The 15988-nt window shown below is 47.1% G+C and overlaps 6 protein-coding genes across 6 annotated transcripts; 2 read left to right on the top strand and 4 right to left on the bottom strand.

Moving 5' to 3' along the window:
* Positions 1–196: 196 nt before the first annotated feature.
* Positions 197–1201, bottom strand: BHQ10_001431 (uncharacterized protein; the record flags this gene model as incomplete). The annotated part of the gene is made up of 2 exons (XM_040873467.1): positions 197–780; positions 847–1201. The coding sequence occupies 2 exons, from the start codon at positions 1199–1201 to the stop codon at positions 197–199; spliced, it is 939 nt and encodes a 312-aa protein (XP_040729936.1).
* Positions 1202–1528: 327 nt separating this feature from the next.
* Positions 1529–4738, top strand: BHQ10_001430 (uncharacterized protein; the record flags this gene model as incomplete). Its single annotated transcript, XM_040873466.1, has 4 exons — positions 1529–2093; positions 2145–3089; positions 3142–3234; positions 3282–4738. 4 exons carry the CDS (start codon positions 1529–1531, stop codon positions 4736–4738), a joined length of 3060 nt encoding a protein of 1019 aa, XP_040729935.1.
* A 277-nt stretch (positions 4739–5015) lies between these two features.
* On the bottom strand, positions 5016–5529 carry BHQ10_001429 (uncharacterized protein; the record flags this gene model as incomplete). Its single annotated transcript, XM_040873464.1, has 3 exons — positions 5016–5184; positions 5248–5437; positions 5508–5529. 3 exons carry the CDS (start codon positions 5527–5529, stop codon positions 5016–5018), a joined length of 381 nt encoding a protein of 126 aa, XP_040729934.1.
* Positions 5530–5910: 381 nt separating this feature from the next.
* BHQ10_001428 (uncharacterized protein) lies at positions 5911–11674 on the bottom strand (the record flags this gene model as incomplete). The annotated part of the gene is made up of 15 exons (XM_040873463.1): positions 5911–5928; positions 5985–6451; positions 6506–6717; positions 6766–7151; positions 7200–7712; positions 7760–7820; positions 7869–8037; positions 8090–8157; positions 8211–8277; positions 8344–8398; positions 8460–8605; positions 9810–9950; positions 10000–10620; positions 10696–10817; positions 10890–11674. 15 exons carry the CDS (start codon positions 11672–11674, stop codon positions 5911–5913), a joined length of 3831 nt encoding a protein of 1276 aa, XP_040729933.1.
* A 748-nt stretch (positions 11675–12422) lies between these two features.
* On the top strand, positions 12423–13073 carry BHQ10_001427 (uncharacterized protein; the record flags this gene model as incomplete). The annotated part of the gene is made up of 3 exons (XM_040873462.1): positions 12423–12454; positions 12515–12846; positions 12907–13073. 3 exons carry the CDS (start codon positions 12423–12425, stop codon positions 13071–13073), a joined length of 531 nt encoding a protein of 176 aa, XP_040729932.1.
* A 320-nt stretch (positions 13074–13393) lies between these two features.
* BHQ10_001426 (uncharacterized protein) lies at positions 13394–15450 on the bottom strand (the record flags this gene model as incomplete). Its single annotated transcript, XM_040873461.1, has 4 exons — positions 13394–13560; positions 13615–14869; positions 14917–14993; positions 15060–15450. 4 exons carry the CDS (start codon positions 15448–15450, stop codon positions 13394–13396), a joined length of 1890 nt encoding a protein of 629 aa, XP_040729931.1.
* Positions 15451–15988: the final 538 nt, after the last annotated feature.

Here is a 15988-nt window from a genome sequence, read left to right as displayed (position 1 = left end):
GTCAGGTTGATTGGGTAGTTTATGTCAAGTTGATGTTGATCGCTGGAGCATTGAATGCATGTAATTATGGATTATAGCTTGTCAATCCATTTCTTACAATCTATGACCGGGAGTCAAGTCAAATCACAGAGTATTGGTATGTTGATCGCTAGTATACACTCGACAGACACGGTATAACGTGGTGAAAGAAACAAAATCACTCCTCGAAGAATCCACCATCACTATCCCCTTCCTCCTCCTTGGGTTGCTCAACCTCAATTTCTTTCCTCTTCCTCTTCTTCTCCTTGTTTGCCGTCGTCGTCTCCGCCTTCTCCTTGCCAGTATCCTTGCCAACGTTGCTCAATGCCGTACCCTCCAAGTTTTGTATCGGCTTTCCATCAAACCCAATATTCAACTTTCCATCTCTCAGCTTATCCAGCGTCTTGTTCGCCATACATTTCTTGATTACATCCCACATTGGCGGTTTCTCTACTTCGTTCTCGGCGATCTTATCATCTCCCGATGTTTGCGTATCCTCATCCCCACTTTCTTCTTCCCCATCGTCCGTGGAGGCAACTTTCTGATTATGACCATCGACAACCTCCCTCTTCTTTTCCTGCGGATAAAGCGAGAGATACTTCTCCGTAAGCGGGTAATAGATTGTATAATTCACATCAATCTGCGCAGCGTCAATCTTTTCCTGGAGCGCAGCGAGCTTGTCGCTCGTCTGGTCTTGTTGTTGCTTCGCTTTTTCGTACTGTCGTTGCGCGCTGCGTAGTTGTTTCGTTGCTGTTTTGCGATCTACCCAACCATCAGCTCTATATCCCCCAGTGATTTCCAAGCTTGAGAAAGAAGAGGAAAACTGACCTAGAAACCTAACAAAGTGATACTTCCGAATCATCTCCGACCTCTGCCTACGTGCCTGCTCCTGCTCCAGATCGCGCTCATACCCTTTCAGCGCTCTTTCTTGCACAATCCTTGCCTCGGGCGATAAATGCTCTGATCTTGTGAGCAGCCGCTTTACATCGCGGATCCGTCGCTTGAGGTCGTTGATGGAGAGGCCTTTGTCGCCGGTGGAGTTTTTGTTGGTTGGTTGTTTTTGCGTGGTTTTATCGTTGTTGTTATGTCTGCGTTTGGGGGTGGTGTTGTCTGAGCGGTGGATTTTGGGTTTTTTGGTTGTGTCGTAGGGATGAAATCGGGTGGATTTTTCTTTGGAGGCCATATTGTATGCTATTCATCAATTGCGCGTGGATGAAGTCAATTGCTTTTCTGGAGAGAAAGGCGAGATCAAAAAATATTTGATAGTCGATATTCTCGATAAGAGAAACGAGCCGCGGCAAGTTTAGGCGAGCTGTCGGATCAACGACGGGCCGGTAGCCAGCATCACGACCATCACCGTATTTGGCAGTCGGTCTTGCTCTTCTATACATGTAAGGACGACTAATTCTTTATTTTTACACTAAGAATCGTCTCTGAACTCGGAGATGTGCTAAATTATGACTCACGGCAAACGCACTCAGCTCCAGCTCAAGCCCTAAAATACAGCACCATGGAGACAGCCATCCGCTGGTCCCCCTCCTCAACCACAAAGGAACAACGCTTCCTCTATGTCGATGTGATAGGCAAATCCTTCAAACTCTGCAGAGTCACCTCCGTCAAGGGCAATGAGCTAGAATACGATGTACTCTCAACCCACATCCGGGTCCCCGGCTTCCGAGCCTTTGATTGGTCCGCTGCTGATGAATCGCTCATCGCTGTTGGGCAATCCTCCGGTGAAGTCAACATATTGCGCATGGATGGTAATTCGAATGAATCTTGGTCGTTCCCGCTGAGGAATCAGAGGTATTGTAATGCTGTTGCATTCAGTTCGCATGGTCTGTTGGCCGGTGGCTTGGATAAGGTGAGGAATGATGTATGTCTGAATGTTTGGGATGTCAATCATCGTATTATGACGGGTAGCTCGAGGGGCACGCTCGCGAGTGATAGGCAAGGCGCTGAGCCGCTGAGGAAGTTGAGTTCGGATCCTATTACGAGTATCAAGTTCTTCAGAGAGCAGCCGGATACTTTGGTGGCTGGTGTCAAGGGTCAATTCTTGAAGCTTTTTGATCTGAGAGGTGTGTTTCGTTACGGACTCTGCAATTGAAGTGCTATGCTAAGTCGGACAGATAATTCCTCACAAGCTTTCCTTACATTTTCTACAAAGTGTGTCCACAACACAGCGGTGGACTGGATGGACGAGAATTACTTTGCATCCTGCTCTTCTTCCGCCGATGCTACCGTCTGCATCTGGGACAGACGTATGGGCCCACGTCTCACCACAGGCCCAGCAAACCCTGAGGGCGGCCAGGTCGGCCCAAGTCTCAGCCTGGGAAATACCGTTCAAAACGCGACTATCTGGAGTTTGCGTTTTTCGCGGACTAAACGAGGATGTTTGGGCGTGCTGTCGAGCAACGGTCAATTCAAAATGTTTGACATCGCAAAGGAGTATCTATCTGCTGGTGACCGCAACTCCGTCGATGAGACGCTCGGCCAAGGATCGTCTTCGAGTTATCCCGAGCAAATATATACCAAGAATATTCGCGACATTCGGCATCCGTACAGTCATCAGACTAGGGGTTACAAAAAGCCGAATAGGGTTGTATCATTCGACTTTTTGAATATGAGTCGCTCCAACGAACCCAGTGCGATTACATTGCTGGGCAATGGGAAGGTGGAGTTTGTTACGGTGCGGTCATCGGCAGCGCCTATAAGACTATCTTCGCAGAACGTGCTTGTGCGAGGAGTTCCGTCTGGTGAACGAGATTTTAAGACTATCGGTCCTCGGCAACTGCGCGAAAAGACATCAAATATCATACAGTCATTAAGGGCATGCGCTAAGCAAAATGGCTTGACGGAAGAAGAGGAAAAGAAGTGTCTGTCTAGTCGGGAAAATAGAGAACAAGCTCTTTTCCTTGGCCGTATCAAGCCGAAGCTCAAAGTTGTCGATGTTCTGACTTATTTGAGTGTCAGCCAAGCACGCTGTCGGGAGGGCTATCTTTTCGATTGCGAGAAGAATATTCGGATTGTTTCGGATGATGCGGACTTGCAGGAGTTTTGGAATTGGGTCCGACGTAAGCACTGCTGGTTACTTCGTCGTATGCTAGACAACCTAACGCGATCTAGATTCTCGAGAAGAGTCGGCGAATGGGCTGACAATCGTCAACCGCATTGATATGAGTTACCTTGGTGTTTGTGACGTGTGGTTTAATGAAATTGGTAGGGTTTCAATTTGATTGGCCTCGCTCAGAGCTAACTTTCACTAGGAGCCACATCGAAGGAACTCAGACAGCACTCTTCTATAAACAAAATCGACCTAGCACCAGAGCAAATGATAAAAGACATGGTCCAACAACTCCAACTCCCAGAAGGAAAAAGATGCGAGACAGACTTTTGGGAACATCGCCAACTCTGTCTTCATATCTGTGGTGCCATCGAATCCGAACAAGAGCTCGAGCAGATTGTCGATGATCTCGTCAAGAAAAGACAACACACAAAAGCCGCAGCATTGGCCATTTTCCAGAATGAGGCCAAAATAGCTTTCCATGCTCTCCGTCAGAACGAACCTACACAGGCACATAAGCTTCTTGCCATGGCTATCGTGGGTGCAGCTAAGGGACAGCAAAGTGACAGGGATTGGGAAGAGACCTGTAACGAGATTGCGACTGAGCTGACAGACCCATATGCCCGAGCGGTTCTTGCTCTAGTCAGCAAAGGCAAGTGGGAGTCTGTTTTGGCAGAGACGACTCTCCCATTGAAGTACCGCGTAGAGGTGGCTTTGCGCTGGCTACCCGATGACGATCTGACGACATATTTACAAGAGACTAAAGAAGAAGCGATTCGGCAAGGGGACATTGAAGGTATCCTGCTAACCGGACTTCGACATTCAGCACTTAACCTATTCCAATCTTATATCCGCAAATTCAACGACGTGCAGACCGCCGTTCTAGCAATGAGCCACACGGTACCCCGATTCATTGATGACGAGACCAGCAAAGCGATATTCAGAACATGGCGCGAAACATACCGCCGACAGATCAACTCATGGAAAATGCAAATTGAGCGAGCTCGCTTTGATGTGGGCTCCAGAAGATTCGCCGTAACCTGGGATGGCCGACGATTAATCGCCCCGGCACCTCAGCAAGTCAGTCTGACGTGCAACTACTGCACCCGACCACTCCATCAAGCAGAATCAATCTCCTCAACGACCATATCCGGCGGCCTATCTACATCGACATCCACCGCCACAGCCTCCGCTGTAAGCGATTTGCTACAAAGCGGCGGGAACGGGAGCAGCACCGCTACTTCCAACCCAGCGATGTTGGTCAACAATCAATCATATCTAGGTGCACAGGGCGCAATTCTTATGTCCGGCACCGTCTGCCCCAAATGTTTTCGGCATATGCCTCGATGCGGCGTCTGTTCGCTCTGGCTCGGTTCTCCAGACCCCATGTCCCGCGCCGCCATCGCAGCTGACGCAAAACGCGAAGAAGAGGAGAAACTCAATCACGAAGATGACGATGACGAAACCAAAGAGCACACTAATGGGGACGTTACTTCTGCCAGAAAGCGAACCGGGCCATCCGAAGACGAGATTATTCGTCGCTTCGTGGTGTTTTGTATTAATTGTAACCATGGGTTCCATGCAAATCATGCCAAGGCGTGGTTTTCGAGGCACAGGGTCTGTCCTGTTCCGGAGTGCAGCTGTGTATGTGATCGGTAGTCTTTTTTCTGGGAGGTGTCTATGTTTTGTACGAGTATTATACCCTTTTTTGATTTACTAAATTTACTGAACTTGCCTGAGAAGCTTTGTTTGTTCTGGGTGTAGAGAGCGACACGAGTTTGAAGTATAGAAGTTGGATCATTGATTGAATCAGTCCTAAATCTAGCTAAAGACTCAGTATCTCATATCATGACACGGAAAGCTGCGAAATTCAAGCCCACTTTCTCTGATGGAAATCAGGAAATGCATCTCGTCCCGTGCCAACCCTATCCAATCCTTAAATCATCAAACGCTCAACCTTGTCCTTGATAGCAAGGATCTGAGGCTTGAGGTCACTAGCATCGTTGGTGGTGATGCTGACAGCGATCACGGGGCGAGAGACACCGGTGGCTCGGCCAAGGGCAAGTTTGCTGGGAACGTAGCAGTAGGGGACGTTCTTGTCCTCGCTATACCAAACAGTTAGCCGAATGTAAAGCGGACGAAGGAGTAATATTGAGTGAGGGACGTACCAGAGCAAAGGCAAGTGCAACAAAATAGCCAGAGGGCTGGTATCAGCAGCGAGGATGATGATCTCAGATGTTCCGCGGTTCAATGTTTTCGTGGCCTCGTTCGCACCTTTCTTCAACTGCTTGTAGTGCGAAGCCTGCTGGACGACATCGAGGATGTTCTGGGTGAGGGCTTCGTCGGCGACGGGCCAGGCTATTTTCTCAAAATTAGCTTCCGACTTGAAATTAAAACATGCAAAAAAGCAGAAAAGAAAAAAACTAACCTGCGTTGGGTTCTCCGGACATTATGGCAATGGCTCACGACAAAGGATCACGGCCTTTTGTACTTGGTTGAAGTTGTGAGGTGTGGTGGTGTGTGGTTGAAGAAGACTTGAAGATTGAAGAACTTTTTTTGCTCTTGGTGATGGTTGCCTAACCGCTTTAGGCTAGATGATACTCCACATTTTGCCAAGCCAGAATGGTATTAGTTGATGTGTTGTAGTGGGCCACTAACCGGATGCGAAATAGAGCAATATACAGATCTAAATCTCCCCGATCGACTTTGTTGCATTATTTGCTTGTAGTAGCTCCTCGAGCAGAATCAAGTATGAGCCCAATAGGAAGTTTGATGATCTGAAATATATGTTACAGAGAAACTATCCACATCTAGTATACATCATCATGGAGCTACTTAGAAGAAAGAAACTAGTAGAATCAAAATTAGTCACGGTCACGGTCACTCAAAAAGTCAGGATGCATACCTGTTTGGCCTCTTCTTCAGTAACTTCGGATCGGTCTGACGCTGCCTTGTCGATCAATCCAATCTTTGAGCGCCGGATGAGCCACCATAATTCTTGTCTGTCACCACCTAGCTTTTCCTTCAATATCTTCTCCTTCAGCGGTCGCACAAACTCGTTGTAGAGATCTGGTTCTTCGTAGTCAATTAATTCTTCACGGAGCACACCAAGCTCTTCTACGACGCGGTCGTAATTTGAGTCTCCGAAGCTTGTCCGGATATGATCCTCGATGATTTTCTGCATCTGATTCGTAGCATCTTTGATCCCTTCCACGGTCTCAACAGTGGCAAGCATCTGCTTGAACTCTGGGATGGCGTTGTTTGGTGAGATCTTTGCACGTTTCTCGCGATGGAGTAATTCGTCAATATCCAGTCCAGACAGAGGTTTGTCAACGTCGCGGTTGCGTTTGCGGCCTTTTGCTTTGGGTGGCACTTCATCTCTGTTAGCATTTGTAATTCACTGATAAAAAAAAATTATTTGCGCACCTTTCTTCACATCTGCCGCGCTGATCATCCGATCCAGATATTTCTGCGCACGCTCTTGAACTTCCTTTGGCGGCTTTGAGAGTCGAGTAAGCCTTTCCGATGGCGGAGGAACTGGTTCATCTGGATGGATTGCCCGCCATCGCACTGCTTGTTCAATTCGATGCAGCAGCGGCGAGTAATTATCCTCCATAGGTATAGTCTCAACGATTTCGCTACGAATCGTTAGTAAACTGCGTAAGTTTTAAATAAAACTGACATACCCCTCTTCGTCCTTGTCGATCAACTCCATGCTATCGACATACTTGCTCATTGCATTGACCAAGTCCTCGCTAGGTAGATTTCGATGCTCCTTCACTTCCTTGCCAGAAATGGTAATGACCTTATCTAAAGGCGGAAACTTATATGACCGAACGTCTTCAAAAAAAGGAAGTTGCACATCGAGCAAACACTCGTAGTCTGGTTCGATTGATGGTGCCAATAGAACTATCAATGGACTCTTGCCATCTTTTATAACCAGCCTTGCAATTGCATAGCAGTCTAGCTCAAACAAAGCATGAATTAGTGATGAAAGTGCCAAGGCGGCTTTATCATTCGTTTTTTGAGCAATGATGACATTGCTATTCGACATGTTCATAAATCGGTCGTACTGTCAACGGTCAATTGTGTATAGCAAAGTCGGTATTGAGAGACTAACATGATCAGCTTGAATAAATCCAATCAAATCTAGAACAGCTGTTGTCTCTAACTTTGTGATGTTCTCATCCGATTCACTGATATAGACTGCTGTTCTACCATACTCATAGCCCTTGGCCAACTCGTCTCGTTCAAGTTCTCGCTTACCACCAGCAACTGTAGGGTCGTCCACATGGTACGTTCGCAGACTTCGAACGCTCGTTAGATTTGCATCCACGTCTTTATCTTCCAAGGTCTGTGTCGGAGGTTGGCTCGCATCGCCGCCTGTTTTTATGACAAAGGAGCTAGCGCTGGGTGGTTTGGCGACGTATGTTCGATAATAACGCTCTACTTGGATGCGAAGAGCGGTGTCGTATTGCGTAGGGTCACCTAATCTGGCATCTCCGCGAAAAGATGGGATGCCGCGCACGACTTTGACGCGGGGGTTATCGAGTTCTGCTATCGCTTGTGCCAGAGTCCCGTAGACTCCGTCGCAGTCTTCTACAAGGCCACGAAGCAAGGATTCATTCTCCGCCTAGTACCTATGAGCGTATACAGCAACAATGTGTGACTATAACTTACCTTGCCTTCGTCCTTGTCTTCCTCTTTGAAACCATAATCAGGATCATCGAAGTCGACGCCCCTACCAACTGTAAGTTACAACCGAACAATATCTGAGGGCTATACATACAGCACAATAAGTTCAATATTGTCCGCCTTGAGCTTTGAAGCAATATCCTCTAATCCGTCTGAGCTCATTGCTCCTTTGCCGTTAGTGACTAGATAGATTTTCCGTTTGTATTTCAATTTCTTGGTGTAGACGTTTATCATTTGTATGGCGACCACCAACGAGGAAATTGCTTGATCATTTTAGTACAAAACGAATAGAGACGTCAATTATGCTTGACACACCATCTCCTTCATCGGTCTCGCTGGGTTTAATCTCTTCGCGTAGTCGCCGTATATCCGGCATAAGCACTCTTCGAAGCGTGAGTAGCGAAAACCATTAGTCGTGAGTGTGAATCAAACTCACTGTCCCAGATCCTGCATGACACTGATATTCTCATAACCCTCTTCATCTTCTAACGGTACCTTCGTTCCTACCAATGATAATCAGTACCATCTCCCTATACATACTCGAATTAAAGATTATTTGGATTAATCACCGTCAGTCTTGAGTCCCACGACACCAACTGTAGCCGTTTTGCGACCAGTTGCTACCTTTCATAATAATTAGTCCAACAATTTCAAAACATTATGGACAAGAAAAAAATCGACATACTGTCGTAGTAATCTTATCCCAAACATATCGCATCGCCCAATCAAGATCGGAAATGTCTCGGCCATTATTGTGCTGTTTCATCGACTTGCCTACATCGACGATGTAGACAGTGGCTTCTTTTTCCGCCATGGCTGCTACCTCCGAAGCTGTTTGGCAATGGTGTGGGGTTGAATGCGCAGAAAGGAGAGGAGAATGGAGAAAGAATTAAAGGTGAGGCTCTTCCCTTTGAGGCTTGCGTTGCGGTCTAGGCAGACGCGTGATATTTCCTTTTTGAGCGGCACACGTGAAACGTTAGGAACGCGGGGTCACGTGACTCGACGCGATATACTTCTCATTGATTGCGAGTGCTCATTGGTTGAATAGAGCTTCTCGCACGAAACGAGAAAGATGTAGATCGAGGATGAGCTGCAGTCGACATCTACGGTAATTTGGGTGTATAGCGGGCCCTGGAAACGGGACAGTCACACAATGACATGTTGGACATATAATTCTCACTACAAGTTTTCCGCTAACAGAGTGAATCTCTATATACTTGGCAGCCTGATGTCCATGCTTCCTAGTCTAATTCCTTCAGGGTCTCTGCGACTTTCTTGGTTCGGTAGTCCTTTAGACCCAGTGTTGCCTCGTACCCTGCTAGTACTCGTTGATACATCTCCTTCGCTTCTGTAATGTTTCCCTGGTGTCTGTAGATTACCCCCAAATCATTAAATGCACTCAAGATGGACGTGTGACCTTCACCTAGCACCCGTTTGAAACGTCTTACTGCTTCCCGATAAATCAATTCCGCCTCTTTCCATTTTCCCTGGTTGAGATAGAGACTTCCAATACCACGAAGCGCATGCGGGATTTCGACATCTCTCATCAGGCGCTCACTCCTCCAAGATCGACATACGTAATCTGCATGAGCCAACAACCGCCGCTGAAGCCCCCAATAAGCTGGTTCATCTATGTCGGGTATTGTATGCCTAACACCAATCAATGCTAATTTTTCCCACCGCCAATTTCCCTCTTTATCTTCGATCCTAGACAAATCTAGACACCAGTCCTGTACAACCGGATGCATCATGTAGCTACCTCTTTGCTCATTCACGTTGAGCAATGAAAATTCTATGAGAATAGCTATTCTTTTCTTGAATGTCAGGCTGTCTGACAGAATATCGCTTAACCACGTTGGCTGATCAGGACTGTATTGACCCCTTTTCAGCAAATCATACCAAATATCGCGGTTGTCAAAATGAGCAAGCAACAAGAATAGCTCAGCTATATCTGAATCTCGTTTTCGGACTGCGTCATACGAAGCTGACCATGTTTGTAAGATATTGCCCTGTTGATAATGCCGCCCCGGCCTACCATCTGACTGTAGATCGTGCCAGGATGTCTGGTAGTATTTTAGATACTCGCTGATATCGGTACCAGTTTCGCGCATGAATGATCCTGCGATAGTAATCGCCAATGGTAGCCCGCCAAGACGATTGAGTAGGTCCACGACATCTACACTAGTCAGTGCTTTTACAAATGTATGTGAAGTAGAGATAGTTACCTGGGTCTAGCTTTGTGCTAGTGCCTGGGATTGGTAGGTGTCTGCTCTGCCAGAGTAACGAAATGGCATCATCGAAATCCAAACCACCCAGAGGAAACGGTCGTCCCAATTCAGTTATTGATTGAAGTCGGGAAGTAATTAGAATCGATCCATGATCAGCCGTAGGGAAAAAATTTCCAATGTCATATCCATCATCGGTTCCAGGAGAGTACTGATCGATGTTATCAAGAACAACAAGCCACCGTGAATTTCCCGATGATGAAAGCCATCTCAGTACTTGCTCCGCATTTTGCTTCAATCCCTGGTCAGTTATCGCGGCAGATTTGCTGCACTGTCCAGGTATTCGGGACAAGGCTGAGCTTAGAGATCGCAGCAATGTTTCTCGATTGTTGCCGGATAGCCATAAGATAGCAGTAAAATCCTCCTTATGCTCCCGTGCGAAGCGGATCGCTAATTGTGTCTTCCCAATACCACCCAATCCGTGAAGTACGGCGACTTTTCGATATCCTTTACTTTCTGGCTGTAGGTGCTGCCAAAGACGTTCGAGTTCATCGTGTCGTCCTAAAAAATCCTCGACCGCCAGTGCTCCAGGAAGATCAAATGGGACGTAGTACTCAGGAGCTAGAGCACGAGTATCGATCAATATTTCCCTGGACAAATGCGCACCCAACTGGTTTCAAAGTTCCAAATACATACCGTTCGATGGGGAGTCTCGCACAGTCTGTACTTGATTCGAGTGGCGGACTGTTGTATATAACAGAAGCTCTTTCGCATAGGCTGCGGCAACTGCTGAAGCATATCCTTGCCAATTATTGTTCCTATGGGAATCAGCATAGTCGCAAATTCCGCGAACCACAAGACACGGAAAGTGATTCAACAATCCTGCTGACTCCATGTCCACACAGTAAACCCCCAAGTCACGACTTAATTGATCACGGAGTTTACTGTCTCTCACGAGTTTATTTGCCGACGCTATAAGTCCGTAATGGATCACAGGCTCGTTGTTATCTCGAGATGATCGCGGAACAACCCGAGTAGGATCACACGCTTTGCAACTCGTGCAGTCAGAATCAGCATGTTGATAATCGGAGAAATATAGAAGATCCTCCTGTGGTGGACGAGCGAATTTAGACGCATATTGAGGAATCTTCTGTTCAGCCTCGGCAATGAAGTCCAATATCCTACTTCCATCCGTCAGGTGATACGTTTGCAGTTTAGATAGGGCCGTTAGCAACGCCTGGGGTGGGCGGTTCAGCATGCCGGTCCGCTGAAATCCAGCACTTAAAGCCTTGCCATAATCGTACTGAACGACACCACCATATATACCTGTAGGTTTGCTGACCACTACATCTCCCAGTCGAATGTCGGTGAGACTACTGGGTACTCCTCCTCCAATGCCCACCAACAGACCAAAATGAATAGAAGGAAAGCTGGAAAGCAGATGCATTGCTACTGTGTTTGCGGACACAAGGCCATTATCGCCGATTGGCAAGCAGGCAATCACAATATTATGCTCTTTGATATTTCCCAAAACGTACGTATTGTGATCCGAGGATGACGCCGGTAGGTCATCATGGACTTCATCGAGCATGGCCTTCGCAGCCACCATCCTTAATGGCAACGCGCAGATCCATCCGACGGTATAGTCATCGTGCGATCGAGAGGTGATAGCCATAGATTATATTTTCCACATAACCTGGACGGTTGTTTATTCAGAGAATGGTGGAAGGTAACATCGAGTAACGAAACCCCACTTTCTATAGCTCTCTAATATTCTTTAGAGGAAGCACTGTCTGGTCTGGCGAGGCTGACACCGTACGGCGCTTTCGCGCATATCACAACCCTTGTCGGCCAATCATCTCTGCAGACTTGGTTCCTGCATGATTACAGCGAAGCCTGGGAGGCTTCTGATTTGATATTTCTCTTTGCGCTCTAAAATCGGAATGTTTTACGTTATGAAGCCGCCCAAGTCGATTTTTGGAGGGAGTGGTCATGATACTCCTATCGCTCGTCAATCATGGCTGAGATGGCAGCATGATTTCGGGTACTACACTACTGTATAGAAAAACTGGAGCTCCATATTTTTGAATTATTTTTTGGCCGGTATTTGAGCTCAGCATAGCAGCCCTGTCAAGTCACATTGTCAAACACTAACGGTCAGCAAATGGATGCTTCCTTGCCTCCCGTTTCAAAACGCGAACTCACGTGACACATATGACGTCGTCAGACCTAATCACTGATCGAGCATGCCAATTGGCCAAAAGGAGCTCCCCGCACGGAATGAAATGACCGACTGGAGCCGAGCTTCATCAATATCTGACTCCGTTTCCGACATCAACTGTGTCATCCTCTTTCTTCTTTTCTTCGTCACCATCTTCATCCAACTCCATCTCCTGTCATAGATCAGGAATAATATCATCAAAATGTCTTATCTCGGCCCATTCCACATTCTCAGGTAAACCCTCCCCATCCCCCATCCCCTACCTCTTCATCCACTAACTTTACTTCTCAAAAGCTACGGCACCCTCCTCGGCGCTCAGATCTACCAATCCTTCATCGGCGGCACAACAGCCTACAAAGCCCTTCCCCGTCCCCAATTCTCGGCCTTACAAAACAAACTCTTCCCCATCTACTTCTCATTACAAAGCGCACTCCCGCTCGCCCTCGCGCTCACATTCCCCGGCAAATTCGGCACGAGCGATTTATCGAGTGTCTATGGCGTACTTGCGGACGAAAATCGATATGCCGTGCTATTGCCTTTGGTGAGCGTTTCGGTAGCTGGGTTGATTAATATGTTTTATTTGACGCCGAAGGTTGGGAGGGTTATTAAGGAGAGGTTTCAGCAGGGTTTGTCTTTCCCTTTCCCTCACACCTCTTTTAGGGATAACAGGTGCTGAATTGATATAGAATCTATTGATGGGAAGAAGGCCTATGATTCCCCGCCGCATTCACAGAAGATGACCGAGTTGAACAAGAGGTTTGGCAAGTTGCATGGGTTGTCGAGTTTGTTGAATATGGGAGCTCTGATTGCGACGATTGCGTATGGGGTCTATTTGGGAGGGAGGTTACACTAAGAACAGCATTACTGAGGAGGAATTCATATGCGAAGGATGGCATAAGAGCTCGAAATGTGAATGTTTTATATATAGTGCTATATTACAAATTGACAATTTATATTGCAAAAATACTCAGTATAAATTCATTCATTCATTGAAATACATAACAGTCATCAAAGTGAGGAGGGTATAAAACCTTCAAAGACACATTCGTAACCAAACAAGCCAAGGATGGCATAAGATACAAACTAATCCACCCAATCATATCATGAAGTTGGACTGTGAAAAGTCTTAACAGATAATAATGCGATTCTTCGTACAATGAATGCTTATTGAAATCAAGACTCGTTGAGCTTGTCGATACCCTGGTAGAATGGAGGCAATGGCTCCAATTTCTGGCGGAAGACCCAGGTACGAACATGCCAGATAGCATTCTTGAGTTGGTACGAGGCGTGCTTCCAGGTCGGGACGGAGAAAACCTGGTCGAGTTCCTCTAGAGTAAGAGCTAAACAATGGTTAGACATATTAAATACGAAGAGAGTTAAAAAAGAAAGCATACCTTTTGTCTCGGGCAAAAAGAACAAAACCAAGAACCATCCAATAATACACCAAGCAGCATACCATCCAAAAGCACCCTGAGGCTTGAACGACGTCAAAAGTGACGGCCAGGTAAACGACAAGATGAAGTTGAAGCACCAGCATGTTGCCGTCGCCCAGGACATGCCCACTTCTCGTACGTGCAGTGGGAAAGCCTCAGCAGAATAGGTGAATGGAACAGGTCCTTCACCAGGAGAATAGAATATTTCAAACAGGTACATGCCCGTTGTAACCATCGCAACACGTTTCTTACTATCCACTATATCCGGCTCAATCCAGAATGAGAAACCAGTCCAGAGCAGACAGATTGCCAAGAACGGGAACGTGGTGAGAAGCAAGTTTCGCCGACCAAAGGTGTCGATAGTGAGTGTAGCTGGAAGGGCAAAGACCCAGTTCAAGATACCAGTACCCATGGAGGCAAGCAGTGCAGATTGAATGGAGTACCCGGATGTGGTGAAGATGGTGGTTGAGTAGTAAGCAATAACGTTGACACCGCAGAATTGTTGCATAAACATGACAATCCAGCTACCGATGGTTGCACGACGGTTGCGGCCCACCGTAAAAAGTTCCATAAACATGGTGAAAAAATTTTTCCCCTTGTTGATTTCACGTTCAACCTGAACGAGCACGTAGGCATAGTAAAGATCGCGCGCAGCTTGGATATCGTGGCTACGAAGCTTGCGGAATGATTTGAACGCCTTTTCAACTTGGCCGTGTTGAATGAGCCAACGAGGAGATTCGGGACACATGTATACTTGTACACAAACAATGATTGGCAGGACAACAGTAGAGCCAAGCATGAGACGCCAGGAGAGGTCATCGGAGAGACTCATGAACGCGACACCCATGATATTACCCAACATGATACCAAATGCAGTCCACATCTGCCACATCATGACCAAAGCACCTCGAATGGGTGCTGGGGAGCACTCGGCGGCATAGATTGGCACGGTAGATGACTTGGGGCCGATACCAAGACCCAGGAAAAAACGAGCAAGGAAGAGGTTGACCCAGGTGTTGGCAACGCCTTCCCAGATAGAGCATACAGCGGCGAAGAAGCAAGCGATAAAAATGGTACCACGACGAGCAAAGTACCGATTCAGGGGCTCTGTGAGCCAGCAACCGAGGATAGCACAGCAAAGATATGGTGCACCAACGATTAAGCCAGTGATGTCGTCCAACTGTTTTCCGGAGAATTTAGAACTAATTCCCAAGTTCTACATCTGTTAGCATCTTCCACATATCTCAACGAGGACAGTCTTACTTTCAAGTAGATAGCCTGAGCACCGTTGTTGACCGTTTCATCCATACCTTGCACAGCAGCCGCCATCGAACACATGACTAATCGAGCTATTAGACACTACTCTGATAGATTATCAAGTTCAAAAATTAAAGGTCAGGACTTACTGACGAGCCAGTAGAGCTGCCACGGCTGGTGCCACTTGTGGGTATGCTCTCGGAGGAGGATGTTCTTCTCCTCATCAGTCAATTCAGTGAGATCCATAGCTGCAGCTGGGTTCTGAGAGACCAATGCTCCCTTGCGGAACTCGTCGATGTGTTCCGTGAGGTTGTATTTATGACAGAATTCCGTAACATCCTTCAACAGCTGATCACGAGGAACATTCGCCAGAGGGTTCTCAAACATGACATTGAGCTTGTCTGCTGGGCGGTTGTGGATGTTCTCGGGATCGAGAATGCCTGGAGCTTCAGTCTTGACATTCTCAGCTTGCTCGCTACCAACGGAGTTGTCCTCGCGGACGACCTTCTCGCCCCGTGCGATCTTCTCCGGCTCCGCCATTTTGTCGTGCTTGACACAGTATGGAGAATGATGATAGTGTCTATCAATACAAATTTTCAATGGCAGGTCTTACCATACCCTGAGTACGAAAAGGAGACTGGATATGTCGTAAAGGAGAATCCAGGTTCGTCACATGCGGGAATGGTGCGTCTTTTTATAATTGCATCCCAGAAGGAATAGATGAATCACGGTACTCTCTTCTCCGGGGAAGACAGAATGGCCCCCTCAAGTGCCAGACTGGGGGTGGGTCTATTATCCATGTTGAAAAGGCCTAAGGCACGGAGTTCGTTTCATTATTCGTCGTTGAAGTCCTTGAAGCAGACGGAGAATTCCTTAGTGGATGGGGAACGTCACAACCAAGACACACTAACCAGATGGATGCGTAATTTTTGGAAGAGACCAGCTGCAGCGTGACGGGGCAAACAGTAGTGCGTAACAACGAGTTTACGGCCAGCGCGGAAAAAACCGACAATCAGGATGAAATTACTATGGAGTAATTCGACTGGCTGCGGGTGGAGCGCATCGGCACTCGTCAGTG

Source organism: Talaromyces amestolkiae (genome assembly GCF_001896365.1).
Source record: "Talaromyces amestolkiae strain CIB chromosome Unknown scaffold2.1, whole genome shotgun sequence".
Taxonomy (NCBI): domain Eukaryota; kingdom Fungi; phylum Ascomycota; class Eurotiomycetes; order Eurotiales; family Trichocomaceae; genus Talaromyces; species Talaromyces amestolkiae.
This window is presented reverse-complemented; position numbering and strand designations above follow the sequence as displayed.